The sequence below is a fragment of the Aplidium turbinatum genome, chromosome 2 (assembly GCF_918807975.1).
Source record: "Aplidium turbinatum chromosome 2, kaAplTurb1.1, whole genome shotgun sequence".
NCBI classification, from domain to species: Eukaryota; Metazoa; Chordata; class Ascidiacea; order Aplousobranchia; family Polyclinidae; genus Aplidium; species Aplidium turbinatum.
This window is the reverse complement of record NC_137473.1, coordinates 52347218-52363103: the sequence shown is the minus strand read 5'-3', so window position 1 is coordinate 52363103 and position 15886 is coordinate 52347218. Positions and strand designations below refer to the sequence as shown.

General features: G+C 38.6%; 1 protein-coding gene across 1 annotated transcript; it reads right to left on the bottom strand.

Moving 5' to 3' along the window:
- Window positions 1-1840: 1840 nt before the first annotated feature.
- On the bottom strand, window positions 1841-15616 carry LOC145764403 (uncharacterized). The gene is made up of 6 exons (XM_082576019.1): window positions 15439-15616; window positions 14806-14975; window positions 11606-11706; window positions 8671-8796; window positions 3005-4013; window positions 1841-2135 (listed from the first exon to the last, which is right to left on the bottom strand). The coding sequence occupies exons 1-6, from the start codon at window positions 15614-15616 to the stop codon at window positions 1905-1907; spliced, it is 1815 nt and encodes a 604-aa protein (XP_082432145.1). The 3' UTR covers window positions 1841-1904.
- Window positions 15617-15886: the final 270 nt, after the last annotated feature.

Sequence of the window (15886 nt, the reverse complement as noted above, 5' to 3'; positions counted from 1 at the left end):
TCCACTACGTGCTGCTGAATGAAGAGCGGTTCTAAAATGTGTTGCTCAAGCGCAAACCGCCCGAGAGCAGAACCAGCACCGCGTGATCTTTAGTCGAACGCGCAACCATTGTGCTTACAAAGCACAAGTGCGACAACATTCTCATGGATTGACTAAACAAAAACTCCTTAAACTTGTAATAAAATAGCGTCATACGAAACAACAACAATGATAAAAACTTAATTTTAACAGTAATTAAGTAGCCTATACTAAAAGGTCACTTTGACTACCAGATTAGGTCTATGAACTGTCAATCACTTTATTTCATATTAAAGAGGATTCTTTTGCATCGTGGACGTTAGACGTATCAAAATCTGTTTCCGAACTGATGCTGTTTGAGTGTTTTAAGGCAAGTTTCGGTCACCTACAAACTATGGCAATTTCACAACTGGAAAACTACGCCACAGCACCAAAAAAGTTACTGCGGTTGTAAAAGCAAGGCATTTACAGTTGTGAACAAAGCTGGGTGTAGAAATGGATAGCCCACAGTTGTAGATTTTGTGTGAATATCAGTGATATCACTATATCAGTGAATATAGCGAATATCAGTGATATCAGCGAATATAGTGATATCAGTGAATATCAGAATTAAAAAATTGTAATATTTTTGATGAGAGTTTTGCCTCAGATAGCTATTATTTTGCTCCCATTTATTTGAAAGCTAAAATTTTTGAGTTTGGAGTTCAAAAACCATACGATTTGGCTCATTGTAGAGGTAGGCACTTTAACAAGCAGATTTCTAATAATCCACGCGCGTATCCAATCCAACCACGAACCAATGAGATGCTACGTTATCTGTACGTTATCTACGTTATCTGCTATTGTGACCATTCCAGCATTCAGCCAGAGAATTAATTATTACTTTGAACTTTGTTTGGTAATTACAGAAGAAAAAAGAGCTATAGCAGAGGTGGGAATCACACCCACGACAGTGTAATGACTACTACCGCCCTAACCCAATGCGCCAAGCCAACCGATGGCAAAGCGATGATTAAATTTAGCTAGAATTTGCGTTTTTCCTTTATTCTTCCCAAACGCAATCTTGATGACGTCATGAACAGCGTAGCTTCTGATTGGTTCGTGCTGGATTGGATATCTGCATGTTAAAGTGCCTACCCATTGTAGAAAGATCCATGGCCACCTAAAGATACGGCCTGATTTGTCACATTTTGCAAAAAATTCCAGATTTTTCCAACTTTGGTCGAATGTTTAAATAAATTTTTCTAAAAATTATATTTTTACGCTTTCTTTACTGTTTTCCCCAGATGACACAATAGGTTTTAACATCCTCAGATGTTGAAAAACAAAGAAAATTTGAATTCGAAGATTTTAGTCAGACTGTTAATTTTTCAATAACAGTCTGATTCAGCGTTTTTCAACTTACTTTTTCTCATTTGTTATTGCTTCCCCAAGCCAACAAAAAGCTTTTATATCATTAGGAGACAGCAAAAAGTAAAATAATCTCAGAAAAATTTAGTCAAACACTAACAGTAGCTGTAATCAAAATCTGCAAAATGTGACAAATCAGGCAACATCTCCAGGTGGCCATGAAAGATCTAAGCAAATTTTATTCACTTAGGCTGGTTTATCTCGATTAACACAAGCCAAGGCTGTGGAGTTGTAGTCGAAGTGTTTGTTCTTGTCAGTTTTAGTAAAAGTTACCGTTTCAATTTCAATCTAACTCAAGTGAATCTAAATTTTTTTTAAATGAAAAAGGACAAAAAAAAATTAAAACAAATCTGGCAACAATGAAGTCGGATTCTGCCAGTTATAAATCCAGAAGTCGAAGTCGTATAATTTTTGTCTGACTCTACAGCCCTGAGCGCAACAGCCTTTTTGAAACACTACTCCTCATTTTATAGAATTCAGAGCGCTTTTTCCTCATAATTCGAAGCATGGCTTTCCCGACTCGGCTTGCTTGGTTCAGCAACGCTAACTGATGAAATCTGAAGAGTTTTGCTGCGACACGAAGTCAATTTGATTTTCCACTTATTTCTCCAGCACTGGACGTGCACAAGTTTCAACATTTTTTCGTTCATCTTGGGAAGTCTCCAAAAATACAAAATTGGATTAAGAAGTGAGTTAACAGTTGTAAGCTGCAAGAAAAAAGCCGTGTTTATGATATTAGCTTAGCTAAAGCTAAAGACATCACATTAGCCAAGTTAGGGTAGGCTATGAGTTTTAAACAATATCCAATAGGCCTACGGTAGCCTACATGAAGTATTTTTCTAGGTATCGTCCATTTCGCCACTGAGCTCATAATTTGGATTAAATTTTAAATAATTACAAATAACAAACAAAAAGTCCCTCATTTTTACCAAATAATGGCCAATGATATAGTAGTTTGGAAAGAAATATAGGCTACTTGACACTCTGACTACAATATAGCCTACGCTACCGATGTCAAAAAAATACCAACAAACATAAAGTTGTTCAGCTCATAACGCGTACGGGGTCGGGGTGGCAAACTTTAAGGGTAGCTTAATAATTATTGGTTCAAGTGAATACAGTAGGCTACTATAATTAAGAGTTAACGGTTTTACTACAAGCGCACAGTAGGCTACCACACTTCAAATTGTAAACCTTAGTGCTTAAGGCTGTAGTGTAGAGTGTAAATCTATGCTACTTTAAAGCCTCAATAATTAAGGGAATGCAATTCGTTACTGCAAGCGGTTATTCATCGAAAATAGGCCTGGATTGGGTAATAAATCGCAGTAAATATGTTGCATTAAACTATAAAACACACGAAAGAATATGTTTTCGGTTTTATTTGCCTAGTTCTTCAGGAAGACACTTAACAGATGCTCATTTGTCAACAATGAAGCACTCATAGGTTCTTCTGGACTCTTTGCTGGACTGTCAGGGCAATTTGCCTTTCCACGCTACTAATATAAGCAACATATAAACAACACAGTTTTTCAATGACATGTCGAATGATTTTCAGATTTATGCTGTTATGACAAACCTGGAGAAGTAAGTTGAAGATTTCTTTCAAATTTCTGTCGTTGTTGAAAAATGTGTAGATGAGAAAGATCATTAAAGGAGCTGTTGTAATCACAAAGACAGCAAGAATAACACACATTGATCTCATAACAACCATGTCTTTTTTAAGACTTGTTTTTGATCTACGGGTCTTCCGTTTGAGTTGATTTCCTCGCTTTAGTGCAGTTCGAGACACCGAAGTGAGATTACTGGATGAAACTCGACTTTGGCATGTTTGCAATACTTTGGGTTGTCTGGCCATAGTTATAACTTGATGGGTTCGATGAAAAATTAAATCTTCTTCAATTTTTTTCTTGTCATCATTGCTAAACACATCATCTACTATCGGAGATGTATCACAAGCAGAAAGAACCGTTGTGATTGTTGAAACACTGGCACCGCTTCCTTGACTAGCGAAGTCCTGTCGAGAAATTTTTCTTTGCAAGGTTTCATGACGAAAGGAATTCATGCAACAAAACTTTGTGGCCCTATTTTTGTTAACTTTCGCTTTGTCAGTAAGAGCTTCTTCACAGTTTAATTTTCTATCATTCTTAAGAAGTTCCTGGTTTGGCACTTGAAAAGTTTCATGGGTAAAGTAAGGTCGCTTTTTAACAGTCGCTTCTGGATTTACTTGCACTTTGCCTGTTAAATGTTCATGTCTCCATTTTCCACGTATAGAAAACATTGAAATATTTATTGTATTCAAGTTATTGGGTCTACCCTTTTTGACTGAATTGCTTTGCTGTAATTCTAGAGATGTAAAATCACTTTTTGAATGTGATGGAGTTCTATGTGACGATTTGACTTCTTTCAGCTTCTTGGACTTTTTCCACACGCTTACAAAAATGCGTATGTACAAGGCAAGAGTAGCAAAAAGTATCATTACTGAAACAACGCTGGAAATGAACATTTGGTGTTTGGTAAGAGGTGGTAGGATTTGTGAGCATTCTTTTCCAAAGCAATAGACGTCGTCAGGCGCAATGTTGTGAATTCTAAATGCATAAAAATATTAAGTAGAATCAATACAGCCTACATTTACAAACAAGTACAATTTTAATTCAATGTTTTTTTGAGCATTATAGCCTACCTGGTTTCAAAAAATTGGCTAAGAAAAAGGCAAGGACTTGATTCCTGTTCTTTTTTATGGATGCAATTGTCAAGACAAAATAAACGAATTCTTTTAGCAATTTTCGAACCTACGTCCTTTTGAATATCGGACAGCCACTCTCGCAGCCTAGCTAGTTCATGCAGCAGATCATTCACAATATGTGCCTGCTGCATAGCCGAGTGGTGAGGGCGTTGGTATACAACACTTGATGAGGCGCCGGTTCGACACCACCCAAGAGCATGCGACTGTATCCTTGACAAGGCACTTCTGGACGCACCAACAATGGGTTAACTATTAAGTAAATCTGCCGATAAAGCCGCTTATTCCGTCGACTTTTTTTCTGTTGTTGCACCACTCGGCATGCGAGAACTCAAGGCCGGCCGTATAGTTCAGTTGGTTAGCGACAAAAAAGCTTCTAGAATAAAGAAGCTTCAAGATCAAGCTGTGCTGGTTCGACTCCTGGGGTGTGCGCTTGAGCAACGCAGGACTGCTCTCCATTCAGCAGCATCTAATGAATGGAATAATTCCCCGGCAACAACACTTCAACAATCGGAAACTTCACTCTGTAAATCTCGATGACCTGGCCTGCGTCAGTGATTCAAAGCCTCTACAAGTATGCGAAACTGCCATGATTAAGCTCTGCAAGAAGCTTTCAAAGTCCGAGAATAAAAATTCAATCAATCAATCAGCTACTGTCCGAGTCAGCAAATGAGATTTTCAGCTAGGATCGAACTTAATTGCTTGGTCATCGCTTGCTACACTGAATATTCTGACTTGTTACTTATTCAGTTTTATCATTTGCCAACTTCAGGCACTTGCTGAAATGTTGTTAACTTAGTTGTCATTTGCTCAGTTCACAACTGCTGACTGGTAAAAGATTCTTTATTTCTTAATGCACTAGTCATAATCCTCTTATTAAAGCTCCTGATTATTAATTCACCGATAAACTGAGTCTAGATTAACTTATGAGAGGCTAAAGATTCGTTGCTGATGCACCCACTCATAATGGCATGCCAAAATGGAAATGGCTGACTCGATGACTACCGTATTTACTTGATTGTAAGCCGCGCTTGATTGTAATCCGCATGTGATAGTGTTAAAAATTTAATGTAAGCCGCCCTTGAATGTACGCCGCAAATACTGTTTACACGCAAAGCTGAAACTGTTTACTGTTAAGTACCATAAATAAAACTGACAACTCTTTTTTTTCTTTCGAATGCACGTCATAAATGCATGTGACAATTTAAAATGCACGTCACATCTTTACAATTGTCGGCATCAGACAACGCAGTATACGGCAAAACATCTATGGCAAAGTCGACAAGGAAAAAGGCAAAAACAAAAAAAGAAAAAATGTTAGCCGCCTTTGATTGTAAGCCGCCCTTGAATTTAAGCCGCAAACATGATGGAAAAAAAACTTTATAAGCCACGGCTTACAATCAAGTAAATACGGTATATAGTCATAGCCTTATTATTGTATGGTAGTGTTTCTCAACAGGGGATCCGCGAAGCAATTTTAAGGGGTCCGAAAAAGTTTCTGAGTTTGTAGGATAATTGATAATTTACAAAATTTAATAATTGATTGTGCTTTAATTGTGTATTTCAGTGATTCTCAAACTATGCGTAGCAATGCACCGGTACGTTGTTTGACACCTCAAAGGACATCGAACAAAGGGCTGGATTCCTAACTAAAAAAGTCATATCAAAGAGTTAGATCTTTCAATAAGGTTATATTGGCTATGTTCAACTTAATTCTTTTGAGACAGCGGATAATTGATCAATGCTTAACTTAGTAATGAATAGCAATCTATCAGCACTCACAATTTTGCCATGATTGTGATTACAACGAAATATTGATTACAAATGAAAAAAGGGAGAAATTCTTCTTAACGATCGCAAAAATTCTATCAATTTTTGATAAAATTTAAAGAAAAACTTTAAATCAGCATATGGATTACTGATTTTTTATCCTATTTGCCAACATATAGCTCATAACAGGGATGGAGGAACCATTTTAAAATTAGGTGGGCCCAAAGGCGTAGCAGTCAAAGTTAATCAAATTTCTGGGGGGCGAAGCCCCCAGACCCCCCATAGCATTGCTGCATTCCTAATGCTTCAAATCGTTTATACATTGTGTTTAGGTTACATGATTGCCTTTTGTGCCAACCAGCAAAAAGTTTCCGTTTTTAGGCCCGTTTTGGCCAAACAAATTACAAAATTGTTAAATTGCTCTATAGCACTGTAGTGTACAAACTATGGCGATGTACACACAAATAAAAAGGAAAAATACACGCACAGTTATAATATCAACCTGGGAGAAATAATCTGCAGCATTATACAGCCTACGTGCATGCACTGCATAATATGTCATGATATCATTGTTTTTCACCATAAAGAACAATAATTCTGATTGCTCCACCAATCACACGCAACCACACCCACACGTGCTGCCCATCAATAGTGGGCTCAACAGAAAATTTTAAAGATTAGATTTCATCATTGAGCTATCAAAGATAACACAGGCCAATAAAAAAAAAAAATTAAATAAGGCACGGCATTTGAGAGTCATTTTAGGGTATTTCGAGGCCCTGATTCCGAAAATGCACTTGTTTTTTTTCGAATTGGCTCTAGTTTTTGAGATAGACTATAGACAAAAACATTTTTTTTGCAATTTTGAGCCCCTATAGATTTAACATCGTGTCGTTTATTACATAGACAAAACTGATCCCAGGCACATTTCTGAGTTGTATAAACGCTATGTGGAACCAATCACGTTGATTACAACCCAAACAAACGGCTATTTAACGTTTACTGGCCTAGTAACAGTCAAAATACGACATGAAGCAAGCCTTAGGATACAATTAAGATGTAGAATATATAACTTGTGCTTTTCGTTAATATATTTGTTGATTTCAACAGTATCAGACTTACTAACTAAGCTACTAAGTACAAACAACAAAATACATACATTGTTTTGCTTAACAATCTAGATTCTAGACGAATAAGCAAAACAAAGCCATCGATGAACAAACGCAATTCTTTATTATGGTAGGCCTACTATACTGAGCAACACCCATCGAGGTACGAAGGCCATTTATATAATTACAGAATACAAAGTTGTGTTCTTCAAAAAAGTAGCTGCTTAAAATTTTATCCTTGTTACGGAAGAACGTAATCTTGGTTCGAAATTCAATTTCTGGTAGTTTCGAAAATTCGAAAAAACTAAGTGCATTTTTGGAATCAGGGGCCCTGAAATACTCTAAAATGACTCTCACCTTTTGTGCCAAATTTTTTTTGTTGGCTTGTGTAATCAAACTAGTGTGTATCAAATGAGTGGAGAGCTTTTTTTGGAACTGCTTCTCTAATTTGCCGTTTTCGCTACCTTTTCAAAAAAATTTGGCTTTCAAAAGTGGGTGGGCCAGGCCCACCCAGAAAATAAAGTAGGTGGGCCCAGGCCCACGAGGCCCACGTGGTTCCTCCATCTCTGGCTCATAACCTAACTTCGTCAATGTCATCAATCGTCATAACTGCTATTTGATTTTTGATATTTGATTCCGTTAGGACAGCAAATTACCAAAATTTTAGATAAAAATTAGACAGGAGTCAGCGACAGCTTCGAAAGTAATAAAAGGGGTCTGCCAAGGCAAAAAGATTAAGAACCACTGGTCTATATAGTAGGCTACCTTCGCTGATTTCAGCTTTCTGTTGTATTCCCAGTAAACATTTTCCTTGGCCCAACGTTGGCTGACGGTTGTTCAGGTTGGCTGAGGGTAGTGTAGTTTTGCCTACTTTTGGAATATTTTAATTGAAGATACCTTCGAAGAATTGTTTAAGTTTGCTTTATGGTATATTTCTTTTACAATAGTAATGAGACAATGAAAATGCAAAAAAAGTTAGAATTATTAAGTCGTTCTTGCCAATGTTGGTGTGCAGTTGTAGGCTACAGAACGTTGGGCAAACGTCATTATTTGCGGCGAACTACGGTAACCCTCAATTTTTTTACGTTGGCCCAAAGATTTTAAAATAAGTTGGCCCAACTGCAACAAATGGAGCAAGATACGTTGGGTCAACGGAGGATCACTATTTTACCAACAGACACGCTACGTTGGGCCGAGGTACAATGTTTGCTGGGTTGCAGCCTAATTGCAGCGGTTGAAGAACAAAATATGATTACTACTGTAGACTCTATATTTTATGATCTATATCTAGCCTATTATTATTATCTTATACTGTATTATTATTATCTTTTGAACTGTAAAAATGAACGATAGATTGATTGTTTGAAACTGCATCCACTGTCCTCAATTCTCATACCAAGAAAACACCGTTTGTTTGACATGCTTTGTAGAGGATTTGAAGCGCAGACGTCGAGAACGGATCTATAGATTAGCCTTACGGTTTGGTCGCCTTACACACCGTAAACATAGTTCCTTTTCTGGGTTTCAGGAGAGAGATTGCCCGCAATCACCTCATCCTGGACCCGTCATTGACTAATACGGACTCATAATATTGGTTTAGACACTTTTAAACATATAAAGTACCTGCAGTCACATCGTTCGACGCATGACCATCCGAACATTGGAGCAAATAACTCCAAGAAGAATGGAATTAGCCACATCATAACGATTAGAAATCCAAGCCTTTGTCGAGTCAAAAACTCCATATATCTGTTACAAATATTTGTTGTACAAAGGATTAGTTGGATACAATAATAAATGATAATCATGACGTGTTTAAATGTAGCGCCGTATCCCTTGAGTTGCCCCCAACGTTTTATAAAGCAGACAGCGGCAGCGTAGTCGTATGGAGCAGGGATCCGCAAATAGTGGGGGCGACCCAAATTTGGTTCGCGAGACCATCCACAGTGGGTCGCAAAACGGTTTAAACTTACTATAAATATAACTTGTATGGAAAAAATAAATACAATCATACAATCTTTGATGTGCTGAGTTTCGTACAATTTTGTACAAGAAAATTTATACTTTCGATTGTAGTGGGCCTACAGTAGTCCCTGCTTATTAAGCCCACGGTTATAAAACCTAGAAGACACCTTGATTCAGGACATGAAAACTCTCTCAGCTTATCTCCAGAACTGGCAGCTTCTTCTTCGTCGTATGAGCTTTCTTCCGGACTATATGTTTGGGCATGAGGTCATCAGCCAATCGACAGCTGAAACCCAGCGCAGCTGAAACTGACAGCTGAAACCCAGCGAAACCAAAACTGTGGCAGCAGCTTTCCACCTACACAATCGGGAAGCTGATCGTGAGCTACATGTTCAGAACAATGGAAAACCTCTGTCCTTCTGCTCCGAACCAAAATATCTTGTGTTTTTGTTTTGTTTTTGTTTTGTTTTGTTTATCTTTATCCTGCATTGCGAGAAAGTTGACACTAGACAGATCGCTTACATACCACCGCCACCATTTGGTGTCACTGCGCAAGAAACTGACATTCCGAGCTGGGCTACTCAAGCGCTTGGCAGGCTCAGCTGGGGAGCAAGGGCTGACACTTTGTGGATAGCAGCTTTAGCTCTTGTCTACTCTCCACTAGAGTACTGTGCACCTGTTTGGTACCGCAGTGCTCACTACCATAACATTAACATCGACACTGCCATAAACAGCGCCCTGCACACACTGACCGAATGCCTGCGTCCAACACCATTGGACAATTTTCCCATTTTCGCTGGCATCCAACCCGCTGAGTTTCGTCGCAAAGAAGCCACTTTGTCTCTTGGCCGACGGGAACTGGAACCTAACCATCTTCTCCACCACAAGATCTCTGCTCCCCAAAACGAGCACCCCGTCGGCTGAAATCAAGACACCCATTCGTGCCAGCCGCTCAACGCCTGATCAATGAAACTGATGAACAAGACATCTCAGCGGCTACTTGGGCGGACCATAAATGGAAGTCAAGTACCACCAGACTCCACTCGTTCATCTCCGACGCCGACACATGCCCCATCGGCCTGACACTACAAAAACAGGTACGGGTGCGCCTCAATCGTCTTCGTACGGGCGTCGGGCTTTTCCGCTCAACCATGCACCAATCGGAAATGGCCTCTTCCTCCTCCTGTGAATGTGGTGCCAAGGAACAGACCGCAGACCACATCATCAATGACTGTACCATCTTCAAGCCAACTACCGGAGTAGAAGGTCTACGCGTCATGAATGATGAAACCAAAGACTGTCTGCTCTCTAGTAGCCTTCCAGTGTAGTCCGGGAACATCTTGAGTCTGGGGTGGTAAAAGAATAGACTCTCGGCTCCAGAGGCGTACACGACGACGACGCGCACGGTTAATAGGTCCACCCACGTATTAAGCCAAATTTGGTCCATTCCGGAATTACTGAAGGTATAGGAGTGGTAAAAAAATGTCACCCGCTTGATAAGCCCAAAATCATCCGGTCTTTTAAAAAATCATCCGGACCAAAATCATCCGGTCCCGATGTGGGCGTGTAGCGATGTTGGTCCGAAGCCGGAACGACCGTAGCCTATTGAAATTGATATATTAAATTGCAAAGGATTTTGTGCAAAATTATATGCTTCTGAAACGTTTGGGTCGCGAAGATTTCTAACGATTGTTTTTGGTCGCGTTTGGGTCGCGACAACAAGTATTTGCGGACCCCTGGTATGGAGGAGCAAGAGCCTACACCATTACAGGCTGTTCTGAATTGATTCCTTTGTTAAGTGTAAAGCAAGAATATTCAGTATCATTTTATAAAGTTAAAGAGCTTGAAGAAATCACGGCTTATTTTTTTGATATGCAGACCAGGGCGTTTTTTTACAATTGTCTTAAGTTGAAACCCAAGGATCTCATTGGCGTGGGCCAAGTTACCCAACGGCGCTGAAGATACGTATGGTACCTTAGGCTACTGTACCAATTAAACTAATACCACTGATTTGGCATTGCGTCGAGTTTGGGCGAGAAAATAAAACATCACTATTTTTTGCTAATAAAATTTAGTTCAATCATGGCTACCAGGTGGCCAATTACTGGCCATGGTTCAATCTAATAAACGTCATAAGCTTGCGTTCATTTCATACGGCCACTTTCTTTATTCAACAATCGTTTTATTCTTCAAAGATTCGGAAAAGATTTAAAAATCAGGTTTTTAGAATACAAAAAGTTAACTTAATCAAGGATTTTCGCCGTCCATGAAGATCTCATAATAAAATTGCTGGAAAATCCTTGCGGTTTTTCAAATATTTTATTTTAGTAGTGGAATTTTTTTCCTTGGATCGCAATAAAAATAGCTTTTTTTTAGTATAAATAATGACAATGAACACTGCATTCTTTTTAAATAATGCAAATCGCTGTAAAGGAGTTTCGATTAAAATGCAAAAATATAATATAAAACACAAAAGGTTATATGTTGTAGCTGGACCAATTTGTAGAGTAGCTTCAGCCCCTGTGGCTCTCTTGTGGCATAAAAAGTATTAATTAGCAAAGTAACAAAGCTAAGTGATAGAAGAAAAGCTTACTTTGCTTGTTGTAAAATCAATAAGTAGCGATCAAGTGCTATAACCAAAAGTCCTTCTATTGATGCAATAACTGCAACGATGCTGATTCCATAAAAGATTACCTGCATTTAAAAGATCAGAGAAGTTATAAATCGACATAAACCTAGGGATGGTGTTAATAAAGTATTTTGTTGTACGTTTTTGTCCAGACTTGCTGAGTTTATTACAGCTTGGAGCTAGGTTATTGTTAAAACGTTTCAAAGTTTAAATAATTTTGATTTTTAAAACCTATTTTCAGTTCCAAATATGACAACTGTTTTATTTTTGAGTATACGGTAGGCCTGTTTAATTTATATGTTTATATTATACTATCAAAACAATACAATCACATAATATTAAAATCACGAGACTACCATGGTGGTGATAAAAGACTATGAGCTATCATCTAATCATCCGTAACCCCATAACAAAGTTCTTCAATGACAGAGAAAGATTGGTTGGTTTTGAATCTTTAGCCTCGGACTGACTGTTCCCGACAATTTTCACCAAATCAAACGTCATATAAAAACCGTTATGGTCTACTTAACCTAGCTGGCATCTTACGTCATGGAAATTGCTAGAAAATGTCCAAATATTGCACCATCGGTCGTAAGACCTGATGAAATATTGCATTAGCCGCTTGAACACCTGTTTGAATGACTTCATAATTGTCTTTCATTATTGTGTCACAGTTACTGTCTACGTGCATTTGAGATATTGCAAATTATTCTAGTCATTCGTAAAATTGTTTGTTGGAAGTCAGTCGCAAGTTTAACTGTTTGCTTGGTGCTTGCTAGCTGGACAAATTTTCCGTCTTTTATCCAAGTAATCTGTTCTGTAGTGACAGTTTTAGAGGCGTACGGTGTTGCGTCCCATTTTCGATAGCTGCGGGCTAATTTTACAGGAATACACTTTTGAAAAGACGTTTCGAAAGAGTGTTTATTTTTCGGTCATTACATGCAGACGAACGGATTTGGGAATCTTATGTTACAATTTTCCCACGAAGAGATTATGGTTTACCGCTGTGACCATAAAAAATAAAAGACGAGTTCTTGTCAGTTGGTAGGTCAAGAAGAAATTAAAGCAAAATAATAAAAGAAGATCTTGTTGGTTGGTAGGCTACAGAAGCAAAGAAATAATAAAAGAAGATCTTGTTGGTTGGTAGTCTACAGAAGCAAAAGAAAATTAAAGACATTTCTTGTCAGTTTGGTACTGACGAAAAATAACTTTGACATTCATTGGCAAGAAAGAAGATTAAAGACAATCGATCTGTGCTTGAAGATTCAAGTCGAAGAATCCAAGCAAGTTTTGTGGACTTTAGGACTTCATATACCCGTACAACTACGGTATCGTGCATTTAAATTCTTTTTGTATTTTACGGTCTTTGGAGTTAAGTTTCTTATAACTTAATTTTGTGTGTTTGTGTAACGTAATTTTTTTAATTGTTAAATTTAGCCCCAACATTTAATATGTCTACACTCGGTGGCGACAGGGACTCGACCGCCGTCGACTCGACTGAGTTTAAGCCTGATGACGTTCTTTGCGGTCGGGCAGGCCATTCTGGGGAGGGACCCAGTAACGATGAGGCTAAGTCAGTTCGAGAGGCCCGGCATCTTAGAAGGGATTATCGGTTCAATTTGTCACTTTCTCAGCAGTTTTGGAGTAAATGGATCGATTTTTACTTGCCAGGGCTTCAGGGCCGGAAAAAATGGTTAAAATGGCCGAGAATTTGGAGCCTGGTCAACTTGTAGTGGTAGGTTCTCTCCAAGACATTGGTAAACGTGGGAAGTATCAACTTGGAAGGGTGCATGAGGTGGTCCCACAAATTAGGAAAGGGAAGCCTGTGGTTCGTAGAGCTAAAGTTGCCGTCTGCAACTATGATGAGAGTACGGGGAAAGTGAAAGTAGACTACGTGTTGAGGGATATTTCATGCCTCGCCCCCGTAAAGAACACCTAAGTGTTACGGTTTGAGCCTGGTTTTGTCTGCGGTGGCCGACCCTTGTCTGAGCCCAGAACAGTCGGTTATTATCGCAACCATTGTATATAGCGTCATTTTAGCATGTACTGTACCTATGGTACCAATTTCATGTATCGTCGTGTATTATTCCGTATTGTTGTTCATTCTTTGCATGCCCTTTGTATTTACGTATTAACTTAAACGTGAGTGATTCAAACAATTTGTGTATCGTGTGTTTTTATTCATTGGCTCACAATTGTCGTCAATTCTTTTTAGTTATGCTATGTCAGACTGTCATAACTAGGGGCCGCTATGTTCCCGACAATTTTCACCAAATCAAACGTCATATAAAAATCGTTATGGTCTACTTAACCTAGCTGGCATCTTACGTCATGGAAATTGCTAGAAAATGTCCAAATATTGCACCATCGGTCGTAAGACCTGATGAAATATTGCATTAGCCACTTGAACACCTGTTTGAATGACTTCATAATTGTCTTTCATTATTGCGTCACAGTTACTGTCTACGTGCATTTGAGATATTGCAAATTATTCTAGTCATTCGTAAAATTGTTTGTTGGAAGTCAGTCGCAAGTTTAACTGTTTGCTTGGTGCTTGCTAGCTGGACAAATTTTCCGTCTTTTATCCAAGTAATCTGTTCTGTAGTGACAGTTTTAGAGGCGTACGGTGTTGCGTCCCATTTTCGATAGCCGCGGGCTAATTTTACAGGAATACACTTTTGAAAAGACGTTTCGAAAGAGTGTTTATTTTTCGGTCATTACATGCAGACGAACGGATTTGGGAATCTTATGTTACAATTTTCCCACGAAGAGATTATGGTTTACCGCTGTGACCACTGACAAAGCCTTGATAAGGTATTCCTGGCAGTTTTGAGTTGGTACTTGTAGACTAGAGGCTTTTGACGCAGGACTGGTTACCGAGATTGACAGAGTCCTATTGTTGCAGTGTTGTTTCCAGGGAATTATTACATCCACTAAATGCTGCTGTCTTAAAATGCGTTGCTCAAGCGCACACCCCGAGAGCCGAACCAGTGCCTCGCAATCTTGAGTCGAAGCTTAACCACTACGCTAACGAGGCCGACAGTAGAAAGCAAGTGAGTGGGTAAAGTGAATTGAATTCATACAATCTAAGTTACATAAGCAAGCACTTGAACATGCAGATGGCGTTGATATTCAAAGCCAAGAAGTAATTTTGCACATCTTACTTTTTGAAATGAAGAAACTGGAACTCCTAAAATTTCTCCCAAACCAAACCACCAAAAGAGTGTGACTCCGATTGCTAAATCTGCCACCGCTAGATGGCACAACAACCAATTGAACGGAGTAAAACGTTTGTTGGGATATTTGAACAGCACAAGCAAAACCAAAGAGTTTCCTGAATAAATTCAGATCAATTTTAATAGGCCTACAATAAATGTTCATTAACTTAACTGAAACACTGACCGTACAAAGCTTGTCAACTCAACTGCACACAATTAGTATGGCATCGATTGTATTTGTGCATCTTAAGCGAAATTCACACCGAACATACAAAACAGTCTTCAGCATACAAAAACGTTGCCCGAAAAATGGCGCATGTTTTTTTTTTTACCATTCACACCAGAAATTGTATCCTGGAATAGATGGAAAAAGAAACAAATATGCGTCATTTTTGGTGCGACGTTTTTGTATGCTAAAGACAGTTTGGTAAGTTTGGTGTGAATCTCGCCTAAGAAAGGATAAAATAGATTCATTATGCAATACAGGTTTATCTTGTCATTTATTATAAGGTAATGAGTGTTAAAAGTAAAGTTATTTAACGTACTGAATGCGCACTATTGCGTACTACTACCACTTACCTAAAATGATCAACAATCCCACACAGATGGCTATTACGTTCACTGCAGTAGAAATTTCCTGTGTGATAATGCATATGTACTTTGCCCACGCATTGTTTTCGGTGAAGTACTGGAGTGTTGTTGAGTCTGTTGGTGAAGCGTTCAAAGCAAAAGACGTGGTGATGTCGTTGTCATTCATCATTCTACGCTTCTACTAATTTTTGTTGCTTCATGGAAATAACACATGTAAGGCTACGCAGATCTTTCTTTAGTGTTACATACGTCTAATTAGGTCTACTTGTAGTTCGTATCAAAATGCCACTGCTGAAATGCAAAGAAGGCATACCGAAGCTATAAAAGACATTTTAGATCTTTTGTATGTTCTAAAAGGCTTCAAAACACAAGACACTATAGCAAAATCGATATAAACCTCTCTTCGCAAAAAACATCGATGAAATTTACTAATCAA

Excerpts from the sequence above, each read along its gene's own strand:
- LOC145764403 (XM_082576019.1), bottom strand. The coding sequence starts at position 15,616 with ATGAATGACAACGACATCACCACGTCTTTTGCTTTGAACGCTTCACCA. Across the intron at positions 11,707-14,805 it reads CAGTTTCTTCATTTCAAAAA|GTAATCTTTTATGGAATCAG; the intron begins GTAAGATGTGCA and ends TTTTAAATGCAG. Across the intron at positions 8,797-11,605 it reads TTGATTTTACAACAAGCAAA|ATATATGGAGTTTTTGACTC; the intron begins GTAAGCTTTTCT and ends TATTTGTAACAG.